At 43.1% G+C, this 27,863-nt stretch overlaps 1 protein-coding gene across 1 annotated transcript in view; it reads left to right on the plus strand.

Moving 5' to 3' along the window:
* Window positions 1-16,155: 16,155 nt before the first annotated feature.
* The window catches only part of ADAMTS9 (ADAM metallopeptidase with thrombospondin type 1 motif 9), a 172,315-nt gene continuing 160,607 nt past the window's right edge, over window positions 16,156-27,863 (plus strand). The window contains exons 1-3 of the mRNA XM_003785516.3: window positions 16,156-16,651; window positions 17,220-17,620; window positions 22,766-22,928. Of these exons, the coding sequence (XP_003785564.1) occupies window positions 16,537-16,651; window positions 17,220-17,620; window positions 22,766-22,928 (679 nt within the window). The 5' untranslated portion in view covers window positions 16,156-16,536. The remainder of the gene's footprint in view (window positions 16,652-17,219; window positions 17,621-22,765; window positions 22,929-27,863) is intronic.

The raw sequence follows: 27,863 nt of genomic DNA on the forward strand, positions 1-27,863 counted from the left end.
CATGCTATTTTAATGTGCTTGTTTTGCAGATAAATTCACAGAATAATAGCCATGCAATGTGGGTTTTTTCCTCTTTTTTCTTTGAATTGTCCCCCCCCCTTTTCTTAGTTTAGGAAATGGGTTAACAGGTAATATTCCATGAGGTCAGTGAAGATTTTGAATAAACCCTCAAATCAGAAGCAAATATGGATAACATTATTTCAGAACCCTAAGCAAAGTCAAAAATTCTAGTGCATGCATATACTAACTTTAGAGTTGATAGTGATGATTAATATTGGCAAATGGTGTATAAAATTTTAAATTATTGCAACATTGAGGTAATTAAGTATGTGCATTTATTTAAAGGCCTTAACAATTTTAAGAGCATTACAGGCTGGGTGTGGTGGCTCACACCTTGTACTTTCTAAGGCTGAGGCAGAATTGCTTGAGGCCAGAAGTTTGAGACCAGCCTGAGTAAAAGCAAGACCATTTCTCTATAAAAACAGAAAAATTAGCCATGTGTGGTGGCATGTACTCTAGTCCCAAACCCTTGAGAGTCTGAAGCAGGAAGATGGCTTGAGCCCTGGATTTCGAGGTTGCAGTGAGCTATGATGAAGCCTCTGTACTCTAGCCTGGGCATTACAAATAAATCTAAAGTCTCTTTTATCTACCACCCACAAACTTGTTCCCTCTTACTCTCTCCTGAGAAGAATGTGGGGTACATCTTTGCAGACCTCTTTTTATATCTTTATATACAAACACATGTATGTGTGAGTTGTTTTTCACATAAACAATATTAATACATATCATAACTGGATTTATTTTCTTCAACAGTATTTTTGGGGATCTGGAAAGCTGATGTCTACCTGGTTCACTCCTTTGAACTGCATAGCAGTTTAGCATTTGCACCATATGAATGCACCGTTTTATATAATAGCCATTCTTTGACTGAGGACAGGAAATGTCTGTTTTTTCACTATTACACGTAATGCTGCTGTGAATATCCCTGACATCAGTCCTTATGCACATGAGCAAGTACCTCTACAGGGCATATGTCAAGAAGGGGATAGATTATGCTATCACTCCCTTAAAAGAGCATCTTGGCCCTTAACACGGAGAAAGCTTTTGAAGGCTGTGTAGGTCTCATTTGCGTGATATCCGTATCACCAGAACCCAGCACAGAGTCTGTCAGCTAAAACACAGGCATGTGTAGGTCCTGGTTTTCTCTTTCTCTTCTTTCTCAACCCTTGGTCCATTCCCCTTGCCCCCTGGTCATTTAAAAGCCAGGTGTACTAAGGTCTTTGTTCTTGGCCTTTTCTCCTGTCCCTGGGGTAACTTCCTTCGGTCTGAAGCTCTCATCCCAAACTGCACTTTATAATCAACTAGGGAACTTTAAAAATTACAACTGCTCAGGACCACAACCTGGAAGTTCTAACTTAACTGGGTTATAGTGGGGTGGGTCCTAGATAATAGTTTTTTTTTTTTTCTTAAGGCTCTTCATGTCCTACTAATGTGAGGCTAGAATGAAGAATCATTGCCCTAGACTAGTGGTTCTCTAGGTGGGGTCCCCAAGCAGACCTGGAATTGCCAGAAGTTCAAATTCTTAGCCCCACCCTAAGATTACTGAATCAAAAACTCTGGGGCAAAGCCCTGTAATCTCTGTTATAGCACACCAAGTGACGTGAGAGAACCTGTCCTGAGGGACCTGATTCATTCCCTGACTTGGTCAACACACAGAAGACCTCCTTTCTTCTCACCTTCAACCTAGCCTCCTCTCGCAGACACTAACTACCTTGTACACATCCCAGTAAGGTGTCCCTTCAGCATTTCCAATGCTCCCTTCCCTGTCCCCACCTCACCAAACTCTTTTTTCCCATCCCAGTAAAAGGCACCAATATCCTCCAAGCTGCTAGCAGAAGAGACTGTAGTTCACTGGTAAGACTCTTGTAAAATATATAATACATTCAATCATCTTAAAATCCAGAATAAGCCAGGTACTGTCACTCACATCTGTAATCCCAGCACTTTGGGAAGCCAAGGAGGGAGGATCCTTTGAGGCCAGAAGTTATAGACCAGCCTGATTAATGAGACCCCATCTCTACAAAAACTAGAACTGTTATCCAGGCATGGTGGTGCCCCTGTAGTCCCAGCTACTCAGGAGGTTGAGGCAACAGGCTCGCTTGAAACCAGGTGTTTGAGGTTACGAAGAGATCTGACAATGCCATTGTACTGTAGCCCAGGAGACAGAGCAAGACCCTGTCTCAAAAAAACCAATAAAAGGTAAACAATGAAAGTCCCCTGCCACCCTCATCCCCTGTTATGGACTGAACATTTTGTGTCCCCCACAAAACACATATGTTGAAGCCCTGATCCCCAATGTGACTATATATGGTAACGAGACATTTAAGGAGGTAAAGGGTGGAGTCGTAAAGGGGAGACCTAAGAACTAGTATTTTTATAAGATGAAGAGATGTGGATGATGGGTATGGTAATAACCTTGACCGGATCGCTATACATTATAGGCATTGACACATTCATCACTCTGCATCCCATGAATAAACACAATTATTATTTCTTGATTAAAATTTTCTTTTAAAAACTGGAACAAAAAAACATGAAGAGACAGGAAACGCCTTGCAAAGACCCAGTAAGAAGGTGGCTACCTGCAAGCCAAAGAGAGAGGTGTCAGGAGAAACCAAGCTGTAGGCACCTTGAGCTTAGACTCAGCCTCCAAGACTGCTATTTTGTTATGGTAGCTGGTGATAGTTAATTTTAAATTCAATCATCTTAAAATCTTTACTGGGCCAATGGATTTCCAGATATTTGCTCAAACATTATTGTGTGTGTTTCTGTAAAGGTATTTTGAATGAGAGTATCTTTTTTTTTCAACACTTCTTGCTCTGTCACTCAGGCTAGAGTACAATGGCATCATCACAGCTCATAGCAACCTCAAACTCCTGGGCTCAGGTGATCCTCCTGCCTCAGCCTCCTAAGTAGCTGGGACTATAGGTGTGTGCCACTACAGAGGGCTAATCTTATGTATATATGTACACAGGGTGTCCATAAAGTTCACGTGCAATTTTAAATTGCACACTATTTTAAACTGCATACAAACTTATGGACACCCAGTGTATATACGTGTATTTGTATTTATATTTATATTTTAGAGATAGGATTCCGCTCTTGCTCAGGCTGCTCTGCAACTTGTGGCCTCAAACAATCCTCCCACCTTGGCCTCCCAAAAGCTGGGATTATAGATATAGGCCACCACACTTGGCCAAGATTAACCTTTAGATCAGTAGACTGAGTAAATCAGATTGCCCTCTCTAATGTGGGTAGGCCGCATCCAATCAGGTCTGAATGGAAAAAAAAGGCTAACCTTTCCCCAAGTAAGACAGAATTCTTCCTGCCCCAGAGCCCTCAAACTGGAACATGAGCTTTTTTTCCTGCCTTCAAACTTGTACTGAAATATGGGTTCTTCCTGGTCTTGGTCTCCCAGACTTCAGACGGGAACTACACCATTGACTCTCTTGGGTCTCCAGCTTGCCAATTCACCCAGTAAATTTGGGGACTTTCTAGCCTTCACAGTCATGTGAGCCAATCGCTTATAATAAATCATACACACACACACAAACATATACACACATACGTAACAAAACACATACCCACATACACCCCCCTATTGGTTCTGTTTCTTTGGAGTACCCTAATTCCCGACTCATACACAGCCTTAGCCAACTAATACATCCCCTCCACCTTTCCAGTTCCCTATCTTCCTCAAGAGGTAACCACTAGACTTAGTTTCTTACCTATTTTCTGAGTTTCTTTACAATATGTATGCAAATAAAATTATGTAGTACTACTTTTCTCCCGTTTTTACAAACGCATACATACTATGTACCAATCTTTTCATTGGCATTATATTTCACTAGATGTATTTTGATTTATTAAATCAGTCCTCTGTAGTTTATATTTTCATTGTTTATGTTTTTGCCAGTGCTTTTTTTTTTTTTTGCAACATCATTAGAAATGATACTGCAGGCTCGGCGCCTGTGACTCAAGCAGCTAGGGCGCCAGCCACATACACCTGAGCTGGCAGGTCTGAATCCAGCCCAGGCCCACCAAACAACAATGACGACTGCAACCAAAAAATGGCCAGGCGTTGTGGCGGGTGCCTGTGGTCCCAGCTACTTGGGAGACTGAGGTAGGAGACTCGCTTGAGCCCAGGAGTTGGAGGTTGCTGTGAGTGTGATGCCATGGCACTCTACCCAGGGGGATAGCTTGAGGCTCCGTCTCAAAAAAAAAAAAAAGACATGATACTGCAGTGAATAACCTTGTGTGTGTCGTTTTCCAGATATGCAAACATATCTGATGTATAAAATGTAGAATGCTAGACAAAAATGGTATATGATTCTGCACTCCTGACAGATGCCGTCAAATTGCTTCCTTAGGACTTGTTATCAATTTACACACTCACCATTGTGTAAGAGTTCCCCAAAGCCTCAGTGATTGTTTACCAAACTTTAAATTTTGCCTGATAAGCTGAAAAGCTCACGTTGGTATATTTTTAATTCAAATTTCTCTCTCTCTCTCTCTCTCTTTTTTTTTTTGCAGTTTTTGGCCGGGGCGCTGTACAGGCACCACCCTCAAATTTTTCTTTTTATGAGTAAAACAGAGGACCTATTCACAAGTTTATGCTGTTCCTGTTTTCTTTCTTTCACATTAAAGTTTAAAAAATATTTTTTTTCTCAGCTTGTCATTTAACTTTCGATTTTGATTATGATATTCTGTGGTTTGAATATGTCCCCTGGAAAACATGTGTTGGAAACCTAATCCCCAGTGCAATGGTGTTCGGAGGTGGGGCCCGAATGAGTGTGTGATCAGGTCTTGAGAATGGACATAATGTTATCTGTGAGAGTCAGTTCATTTTACAAGGGGGTGGAGTTTAGCACCTGCTCTCTCTCCCCCCAACACCCACCCCACGTTCTTCTGCCTTTCTACCATGTGATGTTACAGCAAGAAGACACTCAAAAAATACCAGCACCTTAATATTAGACTTCCTAGCCTCCAGAACTGGGAGCCAAAAACTTTCTGCTTCTTATACATTACCTGGTCTGTGGTATTCTATTACAGCTACACAAAATGGCTAAGTTACCATGTCTCCTTTCACTATGAATTGGTTTGTTTTATAATGAAGTTACATATCTCAATTATGTTTTTCTTTTCAGGTTGTGAACTTTGATTCACAGTTACAGTCTTCAGGAGGTCATAGATACAAAGTAATTATTATTCCCTTCTGTTTCCCTCTAGACCAATTTTGGTTTAATTTTTTACATTCAATCTTTGATCCATTTGATATGGATCAAGTATATGAAGGCTATCCAGAAGGTATCCAGCCATGTAACAAAGACAGAGTCCTCATCTGCTTAGTAAAGTATGAAGCACAGACTGAACTTTCTTGTCATTATTTGTAGCAGATGCAACCTGGTCACTTCCAGCATCATGTACACAGTGAGTAGTCTATGGTTTCCCAGTCAGTTTTAAGAAACCATTTCCATTAGAAACTAAATTCTAACAATTAGATCTGTTTCTGAATTTTGTAGTCTCTTCCACTGGGCTTTCTGTTCATCCACAACCCAGTATCACTCTATTTATTTATTAAGGTGTTATAGTCTATGCTAATATCTGGTATTAATATGGTATTTTCCATTTTCGAAGTTTTTGTTTATCTTCCTAAATCAGACTCTCTCTCAATTATTCTCATTGAAACAAAACAAAAATAATAGAAACAAACTTCTGGTACTGCTATTGATATTCCAATCATTTCACTGGTATTTCTATTGATAATCCAATCATTTCACAAACTTTTATAAGGCACCTTTGTGATATTCGGTCTTCCTAAGAATATGGTAACTTTCTTTTACACATGTCCTCTGAGTTCTTCATTAGTGTAAAATATTACTCATACAAGCCATGCACATTTCTTATTATTTCTATTCTCAGAGAGTCTGTTGTTGTTGTCTGTAGTGTTTTTATTCTTTTACCTTCTCTATCTGGTTGTTACTTGTGTATAGCATAAACAACACCTGCATTGTAACATTGGAACTCAATCTTCATGTCTCCTCATCTATTCTCTTTCTCATCTCTTACAACATCCTTCACCATATCCTGTTTATTCTACCTTTAAAGTATACTTTGGATGTGTTCAATTTTTAATACCTCCCTAGTTGAAACCACTTTGATTTCTAATCTGGACAACACAGTCTGGACTCCATTCTCCGCAGAGCAGCCAGAATCATCTTTTAAAAACCAAATGGTTATCCTTCCATCCCCTTGCCTAAAATATTTCAAGGCCCCCTCCTTGAACCCTAAATGAAATACAAGCTCTTATGTTAAGGGCCCTCTATCACCTGGCTGCTGAATTTCTCCCAACCTCATTCTTTTTATTTTTCAAAATTTTTTATAAGAATTTATTTTTTTGGCTCAGCGCCTGTGGCTCAAGTGGCTAAGGCACCAGCCACATACACCTGAGCTGGCAGGTCTGAATCCAGCCCAGGCCCACCAAACAACAATGACGACTGCAACCAAAAAATAATCAGGCATTGTGGTAGACGCCTGTGGTCCCAGCTACTTGGGAGGCAGAGACAGGAGAATCGCTTGAGCCCAGGAGTTGGAGGTTGCTGTGAACTGTGATGCCATAGCACTCTACCCAGGGTGACAGCTTGAGGCTTTATCTCCAAAAAAAAATTATTTTTAATTTTTATGGATAATAATGCATCTTTATGGGTTATATGATATGTTGATACAAATATATAATATGCAATGGTCAAATCAGGTGATGGGGTATTGCTTGCCTCAGCCACTTACCATTTCTTCACATTAGGAACACTCCAATTCTACCCCTTAGTTACTTTGAAATAGCCTTTACCCCATTCTAAATCCTCTCTTCTTCATAGAACTCTAACCACAAGAGCTTCTGTGCTATCTCAGATCCTGCCCTGCTATTCTCTCTGCTGGGAATATTTTTCTTCCTATTCTTTAAGGGACCGGCCCCTTCTTATTCTCTAGGTTACAATTTGCCTATCTCCCCTCAAAGAGCTCTTTTCTGTTTGCCTTAGCTACACTATCTTTCTTTTAATCTCTTTTACGATACTTAGAACAAGTTTAATTATATACTGTTCATGAATTACTTACTTTGTGTCTCTCTTCCCCCTCTAGACTGTGAACTCTTCCACTATCTACAAAATGCATACCACAAAGTAGATGTTTGATAAATATATTTATTGAAGGAATGAACCAATGTTTTCCTTGTTTAATAGCCAGCAGGTAGGAAAGCTCCTATCTATTTTTCCCTGCTAGTTGGCTATTTTTCTTCACTCATGTCCTAAATCCACAGTTACTGTCTATCAAATGCTTATATTTCTATCCAGGTCGTAAGCTTCCCTCGAAATCCTTACTTGGTCACCATAAATCTCTTCCTGGTTCTTGTTTTCACATATACAAAATATATTTGGTTATTTTCAAATAATGAAACACATATTGAATGTTACAGAGAACACTAAGGTTATACATAATTTATGAGAAAATTTTTTTCCTAAGGGTAGTGATAATATCATATATTTTCTTTATATATTGTCTCTTTAGTTAAAAAAAAAAAACATTGTTTTTCTCATTAAGAAAACAATATATTCTTGTGGTAAAAAGAACCAAACAACAAGGAAATAGGTATCATAGAAATGTAGAAAATATAAAATCTCCGTAATTCCCAGTCCAGAGAGAACCCCTAGTGATGGGGGATAGATATCTATCTTTCTAGACTTTTTCTCTGCATGTCGTATTTTATCACAGTCTGAGATTTCATTTGTTGCTGTTTTATTCCATTTTTACTACAGTAGGACCCAATTAGACAAACACTGACTTGCAGAATAATATATCTCAGACATGTTTAGATGCTAAACATATGGCCCTTCCTTGCTTTTTTGTTTCATTTCTTCTATTAAATCATAAACCGTAGATCATGTATAAATTAATGCATGTATGGGGTACAATGTGCTGATTTCATATAGAATTAGGAGCGTTTACATCACACTAGTTAATATAAATCTCATCTCTTTACTTAATTATTGTGTTAAGACATTTATACTCTATACTTAATAAATCCAACAAGTACTCTTGCATTATGCACCATAAGTGTGCTCCTACCACTCACCCTCCCTCCATCTGACCTCCCCTCCCATTCCCCACTTCCTTACTTTTTAAACAATTGCCTAATGTTTCATTCATTTCCTATCTCTATCGGGGTCCTCAAACTTTTTAAACAGGGGGCCAGTTCACTGTCCCTCAGACCATTGGAGGGCTAGACTGCGGCCCCGGGACAAGTCAGTTGCTAAGTAGGACAGGCAGCAGAGGCAAAAACACCCAGCAGGCCAGATAAGTGTCCTCAGCAGGCTGCATGTGGCCCACGGGCCATAGTTGGAGGACGCCTGCGGATGGTTCTCTTTCCTTTTCACCTGGTTAGTGAAAGGGGAAGGAGAGGGTCTTGAATTTTTTCAGTTTTTTTTCTTCCACCTCTGCCATTCCTGGACACAAGGACAAAGTCACAGATCAGGGAGCATGTCTTTTCTTTACCTCCATCTCCATTTTGTTGAAAAGGTACCACAGAGCAACTATCAGTTCTTCAGGTCCAGATTTATGTTCAGAATTAATGAGCTGAATTATCACTTATAAGAAATGCTGACTAAAAACATTTACGGAGTGAATTTGTGTTACCTACTGTAACCAGAATTTGGGCATCACTACCACCTTGGTAGGGTGCTCAAAAGTAAATTGTACCTCTAAACTCTTGCTTTTGTTAACTGTACCTCTTGTAAAGGGCCCAATGGTAGCTGAAGTTTATTCCAGTTATGTTGCCATGAATGCCACCAATATCTTGTCAGACCTGTTTTGAGTGTAAAAAAAAAAAAAAAACCTGCAAAATCAATTATTTTGCCAGCATCTGATAGGGACTTGACAAGGCACTAATTGCTAGGCTTACATTTCAGGAAGCAACTTAAATTTTGTTATTGGTGCCAATTATGATAAAGGTAGTGCAAGGTGAATACACCACTTTCAGCTGGCACTGATTCCATGTCACATAATCTCATTACCAGGTCAAGTCGGTACATGTGACACATCTACATCTCTGCACATTTCAAATTTATGCATATTCGTTTGGAAAATGAAGGTATTATTCCCTGTCCCAGCCCCTTTCCCACTGTCTTTGATAGTCACAATAGTTGAGATATTTTGGAAAGTTCTCCGAAAAGATTTTTGTAGTGGGCTCCCAAATTAGCTCATCACAGGGAATTCAAATCCTGCACCATTATTATAATTACCAGGCAGGCCTCTTCCCCAAATGCTGTTTGTATAGTAGGGCCCACAGCATAGCATGAACAATACAAAACCTGAGTTGAACTGAGAGCCGTGGGAGTTTATTAGAATAGTTGCGGCAACAAAGCCACTGAAGAAAACCAGTGCTCCTGAGGGCCAGTCTTATGAGTGAATGAGTGATTTGGGGTGCTGGAAAGACATGCTCCTCTCAACTCCAGTTGGCCTGCTGTCCAGAATCCCACATTTGTGACTGATTTCCTAAAACACACCCAATATTGGCTCCCTGGCCCCCATTGTCCTAATTTCTGAATTCTGTTAATGTTTGGATTTCCAGTCTTTGACATCGCATTTATCCTATATTAAGCTTGATTAAACATCACTACGTATCAGTCAGTATAATGTAGTATCTTAATAGTGCAGGCCCTGAAATCAAACAGCGTGGCACCAAATCCCCACTCACTTGTTGTGTGACCTTGAATACGCTACACATCTTCTCTATGCCTTCATTTCCTCCTCTGCAAAGTGTGGCCAATGGCATTACCTGTGTCATGGGATTGCCAGGAAGCTTGAATCAGATACTATGCCTTGTTCCTGGAAATCAGCATTATAATAAATATCATTAGGATGGAAAACTTGCCTGGCAAGGGTGCTTAACCTAAAAGAGCACTGTTTTGCAAGTGTAAAAAATTGTTTGCCATGTAAAAATTGTTTTTCTAAAATTATGTTCTGGTCACTTAAAAAATTCTGCCAAGAGCCTATAGCTCAGGCGGCTAAGGTGCCAGCCATATACACCAGAGCTGGCAGGTTTGAATCCAGCCCGGGCCTGCCAAACAATGACAACCACAACCAAAAAAATAGCCAGGCGTTGTGATGGGCGCCTTGTAGTCCCAACTATTTGGGAGGCTGAGGCAAGAGAATCGCTTAAGCCGAGGAGTTAGAGGTTGCTGTAAGCTGTGATACCACAGCACTCTACCCAGGGCAAGAGCTTGAGGCTCTGTTTCAATTGGGCTCTGCCCAATGCTTGAAAAAATGTTAAATTGGACTTATACATGGGTGGTAGAGAGTAAATTTGTTTAAAAATTAAAGATTTTTAAAATGGATGAGGGGCTGACAGCAAAAATGAACATAACAAAATACACAGTCAAAGAAATATAAACACTCACATGCTGTTCTTCTTTCCCAGTAGGAGAAAGGCCCCTAAGGCGGTGATGGGTAGGGAAGGTGAACTGAGAAAGAAGTGCTGTGTGCAGTGTCTTTCCCAGTCTGCAAGCAGGAGCCACTGTTCCTAACCAGCAGGCAGGGTCAAGGAAGGCCACTGAACTGGGCATTCTACTTCCTCTATGCCAACACTTTCATCAGTTAAGTCATATTCACAACATCCCTATGAGACAATGACTATCATTACCCTGTGTTTCAGACTTGCAAAGGATATGGAGATGGACACTGCTCACAGGATAGGTCCAAGTCTTACATGCTAGGCAGAACAGTTAAAGGTTGCTCCTGAGTGCCTTGTAATTCATGATCCTGAAATAGCCGTCAGGGGAAGCCTAACTCTGGAAGTTTCTGATTCTCAAACAAACAAACAAAAAAAGAATCACAAGGATTCTAATTAAAGCAGGACTTGCCTTGGTGAAAGTAATGATACTGTGAGAAACAGCAATCTCCTTAGTTGTTCCTGGGGTATTCGTGAAAGAATCACTTTAATAAATTCAAACAAACAAAAAATAGGCTCTGAAAACGATACTGAAATTGGAACTCATTTAAGATATGTTTATAAAGTGCCTACTACGTACCATGGGGACCTAGAGATGAAAAGACGGCTTTGTCCTTTGTTCTTATGTAACTGAAAGCCTAAAAGAGGTTTGGAAAGCTGAGGTGGGAGAATTGCTTAAGGACAAAAGTTTGAGACCAGCTTGGGAAACATACTGAGACCCCATCTCTATAATCAATCAATCAAAGTTTATCAAAGGACACCAAACAACAACAAGAAGTGTGAACAAACTAGGACAGGGAAATATCTGGGCTTAGGGAACATATAGCATTCTAGTTCATTTAAAAAAACACTGAGAGTTGTAAGATTCCATACTAGCATATCACTAGTAATTGTCTATTTCCAATATGCACGTTTAGAAAATAAATTGTATTTGCAAACATTGTGTTGCTATCTGCTTTGGCTCCAGTTTATACTAATTTGGATCTAAGCTAGAAACCTGGCACTTCTGAAGTCCCTTTGCAGTTATGATGTCAAACCTCAGGTCTGAAGGTCTTACTTATTCCATAGGCTATTAGAGAAAGTGGAATAAGGATCTGAGGTTCTAAGAATAGTCTCAAAGCAAATATTAGTGGGATTCATATGGGGTTCCCGAGCCTAGGCAAAAGTGGGCAAAAAGTATGGTCTTTGAGAATGAAAAATAAGGAAGGAGAATCTGGTGAATAAATAGGCTGAAGGTGGGGCCAACTTTGTAGATTTGGCATAAGCTAGTCATGAGCTACATGGAGTCACCTCAAAGACTGAACTACATTTGCAAGTAAGTTCAAGAGAAGCTAGTTAGAACTTTAGATTTAACCTTGGGGACAAAAAATAAATCATATTATAGATCATATTTATCAGGCCAAATACAAATGCTGACTAATCAAGATCAATTAGGGTAAAATCTTTATGCTGGGAGCCTACTTCGATTAATGGAGATTACAATCTTTGGAGGTACATAAGCCCCAGTCAAATTCCCAACACTACACCTTCTGGCTCTTTTAACACTGGGCAAGCACTTAACTTTGCTAAGTCTTATTTTCATCATAAGTAAAATTAGGGATAGTAAAACTCATACGGGGGAACTGCTATGAGGATTAAATAACCAGCACCTAGAAAGAATTCACTGAAGAGAATTTAATGTTATTATCATTAATGATAGAAACTATTTCCTCAACACTATGCGTTACTTGAAATCAGTTAATGGAAGATTTCCAAAAAATCCACTAAGGTCGACTTCCTCACATGGCAAGCAAAGATAGCAGAGTTTCTCTCCACCCCAACCCTGCAAATAAGAAACCAGGGCAGAGAGGGCACAGTACATGTGGTCTGGAGCATGGTAAGTACTCAATAAAAAAAGATGGTGATGATTATTCAGACAAAATATTCTCACCTGAATTATTCAAGTGTCCTTTTCATTTCTCATGATTTAAGACACATCTTTCAAAGATATAGGGTCCCAGAGCTCAGCCACCATCAGTTCCCTGCTTGCTGATTCCCTCCCAGAATCCAGTAGCACTGACTTATCTATTCTGGAAACCACATGCTGCTGACCACTCAGAAAACGAGTCACTTCAATTCTGGCTGCTGGTGCCTCACTATCGTTTACATGTGGGTTTTCTCTTTCTGTGGGAATAAATGTTTCCAGCAGTATTGGGGAAAGGAAAGAAGTCATTTGTGATGTCATTGCTCTCATTTCCATGGATTAGATTCTCTCTCCCCAGTGACTAATGTCAATCATCACTCCTCTGGGATCTAGTTTTCATAAAGGATCAGTCAAAGACTTCCACATAACCTGTAATGACATTCAATTCCAATAAAGCCCCAGAACAAAATGGGCTAAAAATTGTCCCTCCATTAACTCCAGGTTAATGCTCTTCTTTCAGAGCAAACTTTTGTGAGGGGCAATTTAAACTTAAAAATCTACTTTTCCCTTCTCAAGTCAAGCAATTCTAAATATCTATTTATAGAACCAACCTCCAAAATAAAAAAATAAAGCCATTTTAGCACAGTTGATCCAAAGGAATAGGACTATATTTTTTATTTGTTCAATAAATCGCAAATATTTCTTGAGTATGTACTATATGCTAGGTGCTGAGAAAATAGTTGTGATGTATCAATGAAACAGGTGAAATGATTACCATCAAATACTCAGCATTAGAAAAAGGAGCGGGCCAAAGAATAATTACACATAGAAAAAACTTGAGGCAATTCTCCTGATGATTTTAGCCACTCACCTCTAAGCCAACTTCCCCCAAATCTGCAATGCTTCTGATTAATCATGTATTCATTCTAAATGATAGTAATTATGAACATGCATAAAACTGCTAAACAACATTTGAATCCTTCTCTCACTAGATAGGGGACCCTGGTCAAACTACTTCACTTTTTTAGACCTAGTATGGGTAAAATGAAATTTCTGGTGCTGCCGGTCTCATAGAGATGTTGTGCGAATTAAATACTGTGTGTTAGCACATGGAGTGAGAAATGCTAAGTACTCAATAAAAGATTATTATTATTCGAACAAAAGATTTTTACCTAAATTACTTAGTTATCTTTTTCACGTCTCATGATTTAAAACACAACTTCCTAGGGTGGCGCCTGGGGCTCAGTGGGTAGGGCACCGACCCCATATACCAAGGGTGGCAGGTTCGAACCCGGCCCCAGCCAAACTGCAACAAAAAAATAGCCAGGCACTGTGGCCGCCACCTGTAGTCCCAGCCACTCGGGAGTCTGAGGCAAGAGAATGGCCTAAACCCAGGAGTTGGAGGTTCCTGTGAGCTGTGTGATGCCACAGCACTCTACCCAGGATAAGGTTGAGACTCTGTCTTGAAAAACAAACAAACAACTTCCTACAATTCACAGATAGGGAGCTATTCCTATCCTATTCCTATTCCACAGATAGCTCCCAATACACAGATAGGGAGCTAATGCACTCAAGACAGCAAACTCATGAAGGAAAGAAATTCAGAAACTCAGGCTTCGGTCACCTCAGGAGGTCATAAAGGGCTCTTGTATCTTCCTTTCCTGTCAGTTCTTGGAAATGATTGGGTTGTATGAGGATCAAGTTTTAAAAACTGTTGACAAAGTTCATCCTTAAAGTCTTAGAAAGAAAGCAAAGGACAATATACAGGAAGGTTCTGGACTCTACTTATAATCATTTTTATACTGGTAGCTTCTCTTTTATCAGGAGAAATTTGAGCTCAAAAAGATGAACACTGCTTAATGGAAAACATGAAAAGTGTCATATTTTTATAGAGCAATTTTACAGTGGAAGTGCTCCAATATTTTCCATAGGAATCAGTTAATACACTGTCTTCTTGTATTTTTCTTCTTTGATGAACTCTTAAAACACCCAGACATTGTGATTGTGAAGAATTTTATTGCATAATTAAAATACTGTATTAGAAGAAATTTATTTTAGTGAATTAATTTAAAGGTTCAAGTTTAATGCCATCCTTTAAAAATCTCTAGTTGTGCACATCCCAAGTGTTGTTATTTTACCATCTTTACGTTTTATCGTGAAATTCCAGTAGTACCCCGTTTGAGTTAGCAATTCTTTAGGAAATTCCAGTCTTGTCATTTCTTCTCTCCACTAGGAGAACAATGTGTATTAATATTTCCAGAATACTTGGCACTTCTAGAATGTTGCTATTTAGTCCTCAGTGTTGGCAATCTTTGGTATTTCTAGTCCTAAATGCTAGCCCACCAAGCAATAGAGAATCTTGGTTGCCTGGGCAAAAAAAAAAAATGCATTTGTTAGCCGTATTTTTTTTTTTTAACCAATAGTACCACTTCCTTTCTCTTGAAATGAACAATACCCTATCTTTCTGAGGGCTGGTAACAGGGAAAAGGAGTTAGAACCATTCAAGATTAAACAATTCTCTCACACACACACACACTCACCCACACATCTTCCCTCTCTGTCATAATTTCTGACATTCGAACTGCCTCTGAACACAAAGGTATATATGTAGCTTGAAGTGCCCGCGTAGAGCCACTCCAAGCATCTCTCAGGCTAAAAGCTAGCGGAAGTGATTGAGAAATCCCTCCAGGGACTGGCTCTTTCCCCAGGGAGCTACAACCTCGCACTCCACCCTCCTCCCAATCTCTGAACACCGCCCCCTCATCCCCTGTAGTCAGGGGCGCCAAAGTCCCCGCCCCCCTCTCGCTGCCCAGAGTTGTTCTTAACCTTTTTTGGGCCGGGGACCTACAGAATCTAGCCTGTGTACCCTCGCGGAATGGGGGCAGAGGTTGGGAGCAAGAACAGCTTAAAAATTTCGTGAAACTTTCTGGAGACCACGCATTCAAAACACACCCCGAACTGCAGGAATTAAGAACCCCATTTCTAAAACTCTTAATTTAGGGAGATTAGATCGAGAGCGAAGCTCAGGTGCCAAATTTCGTCTCGAGAGCGAAAGTGCAGGAAGGGAAGGCGCTCCTTCCTGCGCTGGGCCACTTTCACTTGCAAGAAACCAGAAGAGGACTGGTGGACAGCGATGAGGACGGAAGAAAAAAAAAGAGGAAAGGAAAGGGAGAAATATGGGCAACAGAGAGGGACACAGTGGAAAGGGGAGAAGAGAGACAACACAGAAGAAAAATGGGAGGAAGGACAGACAGAGGGGCAGAGCGGGACAGAGACTAGGTGAAGGAGGAGAAAAATGCCATTCGAAAGAGAGCAGGGGAAAAAGAAGGAAGAGGCGAAGGGAGAAGACGAAAGAAACGAGCGGGGGAAGGGGCTGCGAGCGCTAGGAAAGGGAGAGATTTTCTCTGCGTTTCCTCCCGGGGCAGGGAGGAACAGAAACCCTACTTCAGCGAAGTGGCGGGGACCGCGACCCGCTGTCCCAGTGCTGGCGGCGCCTCTGGCCTCCGCCACATGCAGCCCGCGAGGCCTCCGGCTGCGAGTCTCTCACCGGCCAGCCGAGGAGGGGACACGATCTAGAAGGAGGCGGTCCCCGCTCGCCTGGCTTTCTCCTCCCCTTTCCTCCTCCTAGAGGCGTGCACCGGGGGCATTTGGGCGGTGGAGGACCGCGGCCCCCCCGCCTCCGCCCCCCTAGCCCCCCATTCAAGAAGCCGCACCGCTACCCGGGCCAGCACAGGGCGCCCGGCGCGCCTCGGAGCGCACGTTCCGCGCCTTCTCCTGCCCGCTCGCTGGACATTATGCGGCCGAGCAGCCGAGCCCCAGTCCTCCTCCTCCTGCTGCTCCTCCGGCTCCTCCTGCGGCCCGAGCGGCTCAGCTCTCGGCAGGCGGCGGCGTTGCTCAGCCGAGCGCAGACGGGACCCTCGCAGCGAGACCTCAGCGACTCCTAAAGTCAAAAGTTGGCGGCGGGCGCCGGGCTCCGCGCGCTCTCCACGGCCGCTGCCTCGCGTAGCCGCCGCAGCCAAGGAGGGCAGGAGGGAGGGGGGTGGGGGTAACGGGGGGAGGGGTGGGGAGCACCATGCAGTTTGTATCCTGGGCCACACTGTTAACGCTCCTGGTGCGGGACTTGGCCGAGATGGGGAGCCCAGAAGCCGCGGCGGCTGTGCGCAAGGACAGGCTGCACCCGAGGCAAGGTAACTAGGCTCCGGCCCCTGGGACCTCGCCACCCCTGTCGCCGCCTCCCCAGCCTAGCTTTTGAGCGGGGGAACCCCGCGGCGGAGGCCTCTCCTTTTCCTAGAAAGAATTATCTGCCTTGCAGCCTCTCCCTTCTTTGGGTCATCCCCAGCCAATTGCTAGGGAGAGACACTCTGGGTATCAATCTGGCAACCCTACCAACTTGCTTTTAGTTAAATCTTTTCTCTTTCCCACCCCATGCCCTCAAAGCAAAGCTACTTAGTAAGTGGGGGCACCAGAGAGCAACATATTTTATTCAGAATATTTATCTGGATCTGAAATTATCATACGTATTTTTGACTTGTTCATTGTCTGGCTCCGAATGGTCTATCCTCACAGCACCTAGCTATAACAGTTCCTGGCTGTTACTGGCACATAGTAGGTGCTCAGCAAATATTTGTCCACTAGTTAAGGGTGAAGGGATATGACTCTGACAGGCTGAAAAATAAAGTCGGGACAAAGTTCCCACCTTCGTTTTAAATTCAGACTTGAAAAATGAATTATTGGTTCATATACTTCTCTCTGCAGTGAAATTATTAGAGACCCTGAGCGAATACGAAATTGCGTCTCCCGTCCGCGTGAACGCTCTCGGAGAACCCTTTCCCACGAACGTGCACTTCAAAAGAAGGCGACGGAGCATTAACTCTGCCACTGACCCCTGGCCTGCCTTCGCCTCCTCCTCTTCTTCCTCTACCTCCTCTCAGGCGCATTACCGCCTCTCCGCCTTCGGCCAGCAGTTTCTATTTAATCTTACTGCCCATGCCGGATTTATCGCTCCACTGTTCACTGTTACCCTCCTCGGGGCGCCCGGGGTGAACCAGACCAACTTTTATTCCGAAGAGGAAACGGAACTCAAGCACTGTTTCTACAAAGGCCATGTCAATACCAAGTCGGAGCACACGGCCGTCATAAGCCTCTGCTCGGGAATGGTAAGTGGGCGCGCGTCCCCTCCCCTCCTGCCGCCTAGAGACTCTCACTGCGGCTAGTCTCCGCTCCAGCGGTGAATACCATCTAGAAACTCGTGTGCGTCCTTCGGTTTGGGTAGCTAGCCTACACTCGCGAGTTCTGGATGTTTCCGAGCTTTCTGGGGTCTGCACTCGGCTCAGCTGTGCGTTGCCCAACGCTGGAACTCAGGTTTCCAAACTCGGAGCAAGTTGCTGGAGTTGCGGTTCCTTGCAGGAAAGTTGGCCGCCCCGGAGCGGAGCAGCTGAGCGCGAGGCGGACCAGACTCCTTGTTGGTGCGTCTTGAGTTGTGGATGTGGGCTGAGGATCCCCAGCCCGGGGCAATGGGAGTTCCTTCTGTGTTTTGCGGAGGGCGGTACGTAATCTAGAGTCACCGCATTTTCTCTGGGGCCTTTATTCACGCGCCAGGAACCCTGCGGCTGAACTGGATTGACAGAGAGCAGGTCCCGTCCCAGAATCGGAAGGGTGGGCCGAGAACTCCGGGGCGGGGGAGAGGGCGGAGCCTGTCCCTGACGCTTTGAATTAGGGTAGAAGCGGTGGGTGGGGGTGCCACGCAGCCCGACTCTGCACCCTGCTGGCGGGGTGGCCCCAAGAAACAAGATAAGTGGAAAAGAACCCGGAGAGGCTGCCTGGACGTGGTCTCGGTTCCGCTGGAGTTTCTACCACCCATGAGAGTTCCAGGGGTCAGGAAAGGGAGCCGGCAGCGCATGTTTCCTAGGGAGTCAGGCGAGGCGAGGCGAGGCGGGGCGGCCACTTTCCTGCGCCGCCGAAAATGCACTTAGCTGGGGATCTCCGTTTGCCGACCCCCCGCACTTGCCCTCCAGTAGGTCCTACAGGGCATCTGCCAGTCCCTCCCCACAACGTCTGAGGACCCGCTGTAAGGTTCTGGCCAGAGGAAGGGTGGTCCTTGGCTTTCTCAAGCGACTTGCGTTTCTGCCGCGCGTATATGACGCAGAAACTTTCCCGGGTCAGGCTTAGCGCATGGCGCGGTATCGTCTCTAGGGTCTTAGCCTTTGTACTCCGTAATGCATTTACTGTTCTCTGAGCACCCAAACTCCCCCCCCCCAACCCAATCACCTTTTTCAAGTGGGGGGCTTGGATACTCACCCCGGGCGCTCGGCTGCCCCCTCCATGTGCTGCCGTTTGTGGGTCTTAAAGTTGCAGATCTGGCTAGCTCATCCTTCTCTTAGCAATTGGAGGATGGGTGGGGAAGGAAGCCAGCCTGAAGACTGGCGGGGGGAGGTTGAGCTTTCTAGAACGTGGGGAAAGGGATGAGTCCCTTTAGCCCTCAGCAAAGCGCCTAGAGCTGTGGCGCCCAAAGTGCGTTGTTGAAATTGTTTGGGGGTGGGCGGAGACGGCAGTTCGTCGTAGGGGGAGGGGGTGCTGCGGTGAGTCATCTCTGCCCCAAGACCTAGGGACCGAGCTCAGGAATCCAACACATCTTTGCAATGTTAAGGCCTGGGTGGGCAGAAGTCAGGGTTATGAGCCCAAAGCATCAAAGTACCCCCAGATTCCAAGAGGGTAACCCTCAATTTAAGGACCCTACGGATAGGGCAGCGTGTGTACGTCAAGTTTGTAAACAGTCTTTACTCCTCCTCTCTGCCCGCCTCCACACCGGGAAGCGCAGTGGCCCCAGCTGTTCTATAAATATTTTGCTGCGCAGGACCTGAATTTCCATTGGCAGTTTTAGGTCTTAACGCGCACGTGGTCTCTTTGGGAACTGAGAACCCCAGGGCCTCCGAAATCACTGCTTGGACAGTGACACCCCATTTATATTGCGTTTAATTTGCAGTCTGCCTCTTGGGGAAAAGGGCCCGAATCCATTTTAAAGATAGGCTCACTGGCTCTTTGTATCTTCAGACATTAATGCAGCTCCCAAAACCCTGCCCCTTTGTCTTCGGGAATTTGTTTCCCCCAAGACTTCCCTTACCGTTCTATAGCAGTAATGTCATGCTGTTTTTAGTTCTTCGTCTAGGAGTCTTACCGGAAATCTTTCCCTGTTTAGAGATACGCACTCCCCCAGCCCCCAAGCACCAGATGGGTCCCTCACCTACCCTGATTGTAGCCCCCTTTACTTCTCTCTCCTCTCACTAGGACCGATATCTAAGAAATATTTCCATCAGGCTTCTTTTGCAGTCTCTCTCAATCCCCACTACATACCACTAACAGATTAGTGACGACTAGGAGCAGAATAACATTGCCCAACTGTTGCAGTACTTTACACAGCCCCCGCCCCCCACCATTGCCTGGGGAACTTCTCTAAGCCGCTCCATCTGGCACGTAAGACCATTTACAATACACCCCCCTCACCCCACTTGCATGTACACGTACCCTCTCATCTCAGTGTTTTCTTCACAAATCCTGTATTTCAGGCAATCTGCTTTATGCTCCTTTCTCTGTCTTCTCCCCACCCCTACCCAATCCTAGTCTTCCTTCTTTGCCTTTGTGCCTTAAGATGAACTTATTCTTCTCACCCAGCTTCACACACTCAAATCCTAGCTTCTTTGGAAGTGTAATTTACATTTACATCGCTTCTTCCCCGTGAGACCTTTTCCTAGTTCTGCAGATTTTCATCTCTCCCTCCTTACCCTTGTGGACACTTACTGCATCTCCCTTATGATGCTTAGCCTGTCCTCCCTTGCATTAAAATTCTTTTTTTTTTTTTTTGAGACAGAGTGCCATGTCATCATAGCTCACAGCAACCTCAAACTCTTGGGCTCAAGTGGTCCTCATGCCTCAGCCTCCTGAATAGCTGGGTCTGCACTAAAATGCCTAGCTATTTTTAGAGACACAGGCTCACTCCTGCTCAGGCTGTTCTGGAACTCCTAACCTCAAGCAATCCACCCACCTTGGCCTCCCAAAGTATTAGGATTACAGGTCTGACCCCCTGTATCTGGCCCTGCATTAAAATTCTTGGTACCTGTGTCCTATATCCTTCTCCTTGGCAAACAGGGTCCAGATCAATTTATCTGTTTTGTATGTTGGACCCTTGTATGTTGCGTATACTTAGTAAATATCTTTGGGAAAAAACGGTCACCTTAACCAAGAAAAGATAATTCTTAGGCCTAGCAGCTGTTTTGCAAATTGACAGCAGAATGAATCTTCAATCCGAATGGTACCATTTATTCAGTTTACTTTGTGCTTGGCACTATGATAAGTACTTTACATATATGTGAGCTCATCCCAATCCTCAAAACAACTCATTACACTGAGGAGGACACAGGCTTTCACAGCTGGAGATTTACCCAACATCTCACAGCTACTAAGTATGAACATTGGGACCCCAACCCTGTCTTTCCAATCTATGCTCTTAACCATAGTCCAGAAAACAAGTCTGTGCTCCTGAAGAGAACTTTAGGATTCTTTTCTATAAGAGTAACATCTGGATGTTGAGTTCTAGACTTGGAATTAGCATTATCCAGCTCCTTCTGTACCAAAGAAGGAAACTCTGGACAAATTACCTCCTCCCTCTGTGTCTTGGTTTCCCCATTTAACAATGTTCTGGTAAATAACACCTGTGTCTTTCCCTGTGTTCAGATCTTTGGTAAGTTGGTTTGTGCTCAGAGAACATTAGATTCATATACTGAAAACAGGCAGAGCTGCTTGGGTGACAATAAATTTATTAGGTCACTCCTCCGGCAACCAGCTACTCTTTCTTAATCTGACCACACCAGAGCTGTCCTCTCCATAAGCCATTGGCCCATGAATTATTGGAGATTTTTTTTTTAATATGGATTCCAGGTCCCATTCCTAGAAGTTCAGAATCTGTGATGACATAGATTAAATCTAATTAAGATTAAATCTTAAGAAAAATCTAATTAAGATTAAATAAACTTTCCGGGAGATTTTGAAGCTTAGCTGATTTGGGGAACCAGCATCTTAACCTACTTCATGAGAATACCCACAGGAGCTCAATATGGGAGCCCAATCCCCAGACATTTTGGTTCAGTAGACCAGATTTGGGGAGGAATTTAGGTGAATTTCTAACAAGCTCCTGGATGATACTGATGCAGATATACAGTTAACTGCTGATGTTCAGGGACTGTCATTCCTCTGTGTCCAGGGAAGGGTAAAAGCCTCTGATTTTTTTTTTTTCCAAAGTGAAAAATGGGACAGTGGAGAGAAAGAAAAGAGTTTGATTTCTCTTCTTAAACACCATCACGGCCAGGGGGATTTTTTTAGTGTCCTTGTAATGTTGAGTTTGGGTGGTTCAAACTTGAGGCATCATTTATTGTTTACAAAACTTGGGCTATGTGGGGAGGCAAGGAGAGTTACCTATTTTAAGGGGCTTGGAATGATTGATTAAAGCTACTTGTACACTGGTGGTTAGAGGTCAACACCATCACCTTCAAAAACCCCTAATGTGTATAAGCCCTTACAAGGTGTCCACACTCTTCTGAGCACTAGATGTGCATTATCTCGTTTAATCTGTGCAGTAAGTCTTTACAGTAGGTATCTGTATCTCTAGTTGAAAAAGTAGGAAGCAGAAGCTCAGACCAGTTATGAAACTTGCCCAAGGTGGTTGGGGAGGTAGTGGTGCTAAAACTGGAACCTAGGGCCTCCAGGGCCCTGTATGGTGTCACTCCTTTGTTGCAAAGGGAAGGAGGAGTGAGAGGACCACATGCCAGAAGAACAGGTGGCACCATCTGAGTGCATTGTGCCAAAGATACGCTGCCTGAATTTGAATCAACAACGAGGCTTCGTTGGGCCAGCTTTTCCCTCTGGAGCTCATACTTGTCCTTAAGTTTACAGGCTGTCTTAACATACAGAAAGGCTGTCTTTCAACAGCCTGAAGGAATAATATGATCAGAACTTGGGTACCAAGGAAGTATTTTTTAGAGGCAGATTTGGAGAGCAGGTGCAATAAACCAGGGTGAAATCAAGAGCATGATACCAATGTGGCAATGAGTGAAAATAAACTGTTTACTTGCATAAGTCACAGCATTTTCAGTTTTAGCAGCCCTCCTGGGAAAAAAATCGGCTAAAATGGCACAATCTATACTTGGAAATGTTCCTTTGTCGTTTTTTGTTTGTTTGTTTGTTTGTTTGTTTGTTTGTTTTTTCCCTCCCAAAGGCTGTTATATTAAATCAACCTCTCTCTTCATTTGCAGCTGGGCACATTCCGGTCCCATGATGGGGATTATTTTATTGAACCACTGCTATCCATGGATGAACAAGAAGATACTGAGGAACAAAACAAACCCCATATTATCTATAGGCGCAGCGCGCCACAGAGAGACCCCTCAACAGGAAGGCGTGCCTGTGACACCTCAGGTATTTGCTTCTTGCTTAAGCAGAGAGATCCCAGCTCTGAGAGATGTGTTCATTATTATGCTACAGAGATGTAGCTCTTGTACAGTCTACAAAGCACTATCATATTGTCATTTATTCAGTCCTCAGATGAGGTAAATATACTATTACGTACAGATCTGGAGACTAAAAAGAGGTTTAGTACATTTTCTAAGGTTGCACAGCTAAGAAATTGCAAAGTCAGGATGTGAACTAAAAAAATCAGTGACTCCATGTCCTCTATGGGCAGAGCTGCCTCTTCTATTGAAGTTGCTAATTTTTGAGAATGAACTTTAGTAATTTGTTGAGGCTGTAATAGCAGCATCTTTAATCAGCCAATTACTTGTATTTTCTTGGTATCTTCTATTCATTTGAGTATTTAGGGGATTTTTGTTTGTTTTTTAGCCATGTATGTTTTCCAAAAAGTCTTATATATGGAGCTTATGGAAACTTCTATGTATTTATTGTAATTTTTCCTATCAATTTCAGTTTGGCTAATATTTGATGGCTTCAGCAAATGTAGGAGCAGATCTTGGGTCGCACTGTTAGGTTCCAATCAAACGCTTATGTGCCCATCACTGGATTTCTTTCTGTCCTGACCAGATTCTTTGATGCTTTATGCTGACGTGCTTGGTTCTTGTCAGGGATATGTCGTTCTGGGCACCTTGGAAAGCTCATGTCTGTGTTTCTCAATGCACATCTTGGAGCCACGCTTCACTGCCTCTGAAACCTGGTGGTTACCTTCTACTTGGTGATAGGTTCTCATTTGAAGTCATTCCTTAATTTGGTCTTGTGTTTGTTCAAATGCTTTTTAAAAAGAACTCTCGGACTTCCTGTTTCTAAAATGATCCTTCTCCCTTTTCTTTATTTTTAAAAGTTGCTTCTTCAAGTCCAAATTCAAGACTGACTGTGGCGCACTGCGCCTATAGACTGACTGAGGGAAGTTCCTCAGATGCTTCCTAAATGATTGCTTGCTTTGTCTTATATCTGTATCAGCGCATTCTGGTGTGATAGTATATGGCGTTCTCTTCCTTATGGGAATTATTATTCCTAAGGTGAATCCTTTAAGAAAAGATAAATTGATTGCTTATAGCCAGGAAGTAGCCGAGTCTAAGGGGGCAGCATTGTGAGACTTTTGGTTTTACTCCATTCATTTTTGTGTTCTTACACGAGTCAGAGCTGAGTAGCCAAGGGGCATGGGGAGTAGGGAGGAAGTGTACTCAGAAACATCAGAAACAATAGTCCCTGCAGCATGTGTGGTGTCTGGTTTTTTGTTTGTTTGTTTGTTTATTTTGCAGTTTTTGACTGGGCTGGGTTTGAACCTGCCACCTCTGGCATATGGGGCTAGTACCCTACTCCTTTGAGCCACAGGTGCTGCCCAGCATGTGTGGTATCAAGACTGCCAGTCACCAGCAAGTTTAATAGACAAGATGTTTCTCACGTTTATTCATTTATTTGACCATACTAGTAAGAACACTGACCTTTACTTTTTGACTTCCCAAATCCGTATGAAGAAAGTACATTTTTTATACATGTACAAATGATAGATAATATGTGATAGAAGATATATGATTCTTTTTGGTGTATGTTTGAAAGACATTGAAATAATATGCTCGCTGATTCATTCATTGAGCATTGGCACTTTGTGATATTCTTCTGCCCTAAAGTGGCTGCAAACCAACTTTTTTGAAGAAGAAAGCTTACTATTTATTATGGTCTTATTCTGTACTGGCACTGATTACTTAAAACATTTTACCTGCAATCCTTATCACAAACCCACGTGGTAGGTATCATTCTTATTTCCATTGTAGCTAAAGAAGGAGCTGAGGCTTATAGGGTGGTAGTTTGCCCAAGATCTCACAGCTGGTCCCCAGAGCTGACTCCTGCTTTGTCTGTCTGATTTCATGACCTGTTTTCTCTGCACAGGAGTTTGTGCGGAGGAGAGACAGAGGATAGGATGAGAAAGTCTTACTTGGTACTGTCATTCAAAAAAATCTTCAAGGTTTCTTTTTTAAAATTAAGTGCCCAAGCCAAAGGGCATTTGATTTTGGGAAGGGGGTAAATCCTGTTAAAAAACGCACAGAATGAATCTTTTAAATAGGAAGATTGAGGACAATGGAAGATGCCTTAATTTTTCAAAAAAAACCTATTTCAGTTCTAGTCATATTGATACTTGGACCATTAGTACCACCTTCTGAACCACCAGTGCCAATATTTTTAGTTTTCCTTCTGGTTTTTGTTCTCTCCTGACCAATCGAGTGTGTCCCTCCTTCACCTGTGTGATGAGTCAGGAGCCCAGCAATTTTGACTGGCTCTTCCAAAGGCTGCTGCTGGACTTTGCCACTCTGGTTTCTCTCTTCCAGCTGCTTCTGCACCCCTTCTTTGAATTCAGATGCAGGAGGCTCAGAACAGTTGGAAAGAACTTTGGAATATGGCACAATTCACCAGCAGCCATTGGAGGGACGGACCAGCAGGTCATGGAAACCTCCGAAACCAGGTAGCCTTTGTACAGGGAGTGACAGTAGGTTGGGGGTGGGAGTATTCCCTCTTGTCAGAGAGGAAAAGGGCTGTTTGTGAAATATCAATCCATTCAGCTTCAGGGATTCTCCCTTGTCCCCAAACCCCCAACCAGGAGCAGTAGTTGGTAACCAACAGTAAACCTTAGAAGTCCCTTGGAGCCTCAGACACATATACAGACTCTTTAGAAAAACAAACAAACCCACTTTCCTAGGTGAATGGGATGGAACAAGAATCAGTGGTTTTAATGGTGCTCCAAATAATTCCAAAGTTCACCTAAAATGGAGAGTCATTGCTCAAGTTGGACTTAAGGTACTAGTTACTTTCTGCTTGCATTGCTCTGAACTTGGCTTTCTATGTCCAGGCTTTCCACATCTCCTTTTCTCATAGCAAGATAGAATATTTGAGCTGGAGGAATCCTTTTCAGGCAGGTCTAGTCCAACACTGATTCTGTACAGAGGAGGAAACCAAAGTTGCAGAATATTAAGTTACTGATTTCCAGAAGTAATATCCTATATGTTCTACACCAACCCACTGGAACTTTCCCTAGCCCAAGAAGGCCCCTGGTGGCCCCCTGCTGAGCTGGGTCTAAGCCTTTAGTTTCTGGATGATGGGCGTCTGGGCAGGGCAGGGCAGGGGCTATTACATGCAGCATACAGGTGGAATATAAGTCTTGTTCATTTCTGATTCTTTGTGCCTAATTTTCAGAGAAAATATTCTAAGATAATGTATATTAAAAAGATATATGTAGACAGAGTTTAATGTAATGAAACTTTTATGGGTTTAGAAGAAATCTACAACTTCACTTACTCATTTGTTTGTGCTTTATTCATTTAGCCATCAGATATTTATTGAGCATCTCCCTTGTGCCAGGGATCATCCTTATTCCAGTTAGTTGTGTGGCCTTTAGTTTAGAGCATGAGAATAACATGTACCTTCCAAGATTGTAGGCAGGAATAAAGGAGTATGAAATAACAAAAGCTCCCAGGACAGCGTTTAGCAGACAGTAGACTGCAAGTTCATGAAAGTAGAAAACAAAATCCATAGCAAGAGGAGGAAAATTCAAAGTACTGAAATTCAGAGCTAATGGCTTTAAGCTTCTTGGAAACCAGGTCATAAAGGGTTTATTGCACTTGCCAAAGTCACCCTGCCAGCTAGTAACAAGGCTGAGGGTCCTTTCTGTCTACTTATTTGCTCTCTATCAGTGTAGCATTTTAAAATGTTATTTCTCACAAGTTTCTCTTGGTCTAGCCGCTGCCATTGCAGAATTGTTTCTGTTTCCCCGTTACTGGTTATGTCTAGGTGTATACATTTGGGCTCCTTCCGTACATCTGCATTTGTCTTTTCGTCCTGTTTGTAAGTCCCTCAGCATTCAGGATGGGGAGTGGGATGTCTTCTTACAGCATGCCCTTGTGACTGCAGTGTCCTTTATGAGGTGGCTCCTCAGTAAAATTTATTTGAGCTCACTGGCTGTTCCACACACCAGGGGGCCAAAGGACAGGCTTATGGGGGTCATTCTGGAGACTTTGTTGCTTTTATAAACCACTTCCTACTGATCCTTTCCATTGCTTGTTTCCAGATGAAATCCCAGATTCTATCTCCCAGACCTATTTAACCCTGAATTTTGCACAAGAGGCTTTAATTGTTCTTATCAGTGAGCCAGACATGCTTCCTGGTGGGTAAGTGAGAGAATGGCAAGGGAGAAAGCCCACAGAAGGCCTTTTGTTTGTTTGTGTGGGTCTAAGAGAGAGTGGTATTTTTTGTTAACTAAAATTTCTCCCTCACTTTCCCATCTCAGCAATGCCAGCTGTTTTTTGTTTCTTAAATAAGGCATGTAAGAATTGTATGCTCTTTGACCTATCAATGCACTCCTAAGGAAATAATTTGACCATTGCCTCAAGGTGTTTATGAGCAAGATTCAATTCAATGTTGTTCACTGTAGCAAAAGACTGGAGACAACCTCCATGCCTTTCAAGAGGAAGACAGAACAATACCTCATGGGGCATTCAAACAGTAGCTTCCTATGCAGCCATTAGAAGTGATGGGATGGCTTTGTGTTGCCAAACATGGAAATGTATATTAAGTGAACAAGTAGGTGGTTAGCTACTATGGGTAGTAGGATCTCATTTTAAAAAATAATTAGTGTGAGCTTGGCACCTATAACTCAGTGGTTAGGGCGCCAGCCACATATACCAGGGTTGGTGGGTTTGAACCCAGCTTAGGCCTGCTAAACAACAATGACAACTACAGCAAAAAAATAGCCAGGGCAGTGCCTGTGTCTCAAGGAGTAGGACGCCAGCCCCATATGCCCAGGGTGGTAGGTTCAAACCCAGCCCCAGCCAAAAAACTGCAAAAAAAAAAAGCCGGGCATTGTGGCAGGCGCCTATATTCCCAGCTACTTGG

The sequence above is a fragment of the Otolemur garnettii genome, unplaced genomic scaffold (genome assembly GCF_000181295.1).
Source record: "Otolemur garnettii isolate 467f Iridium unplaced genomic scaffold, OtoGar3 scaffold00015, whole genome shotgun sequence".
Taxonomy (NCBI): Eukaryota; Metazoa; Chordata; class Mammalia; order Primates; family Galagidae; genus Otolemur; species Otolemur garnettii.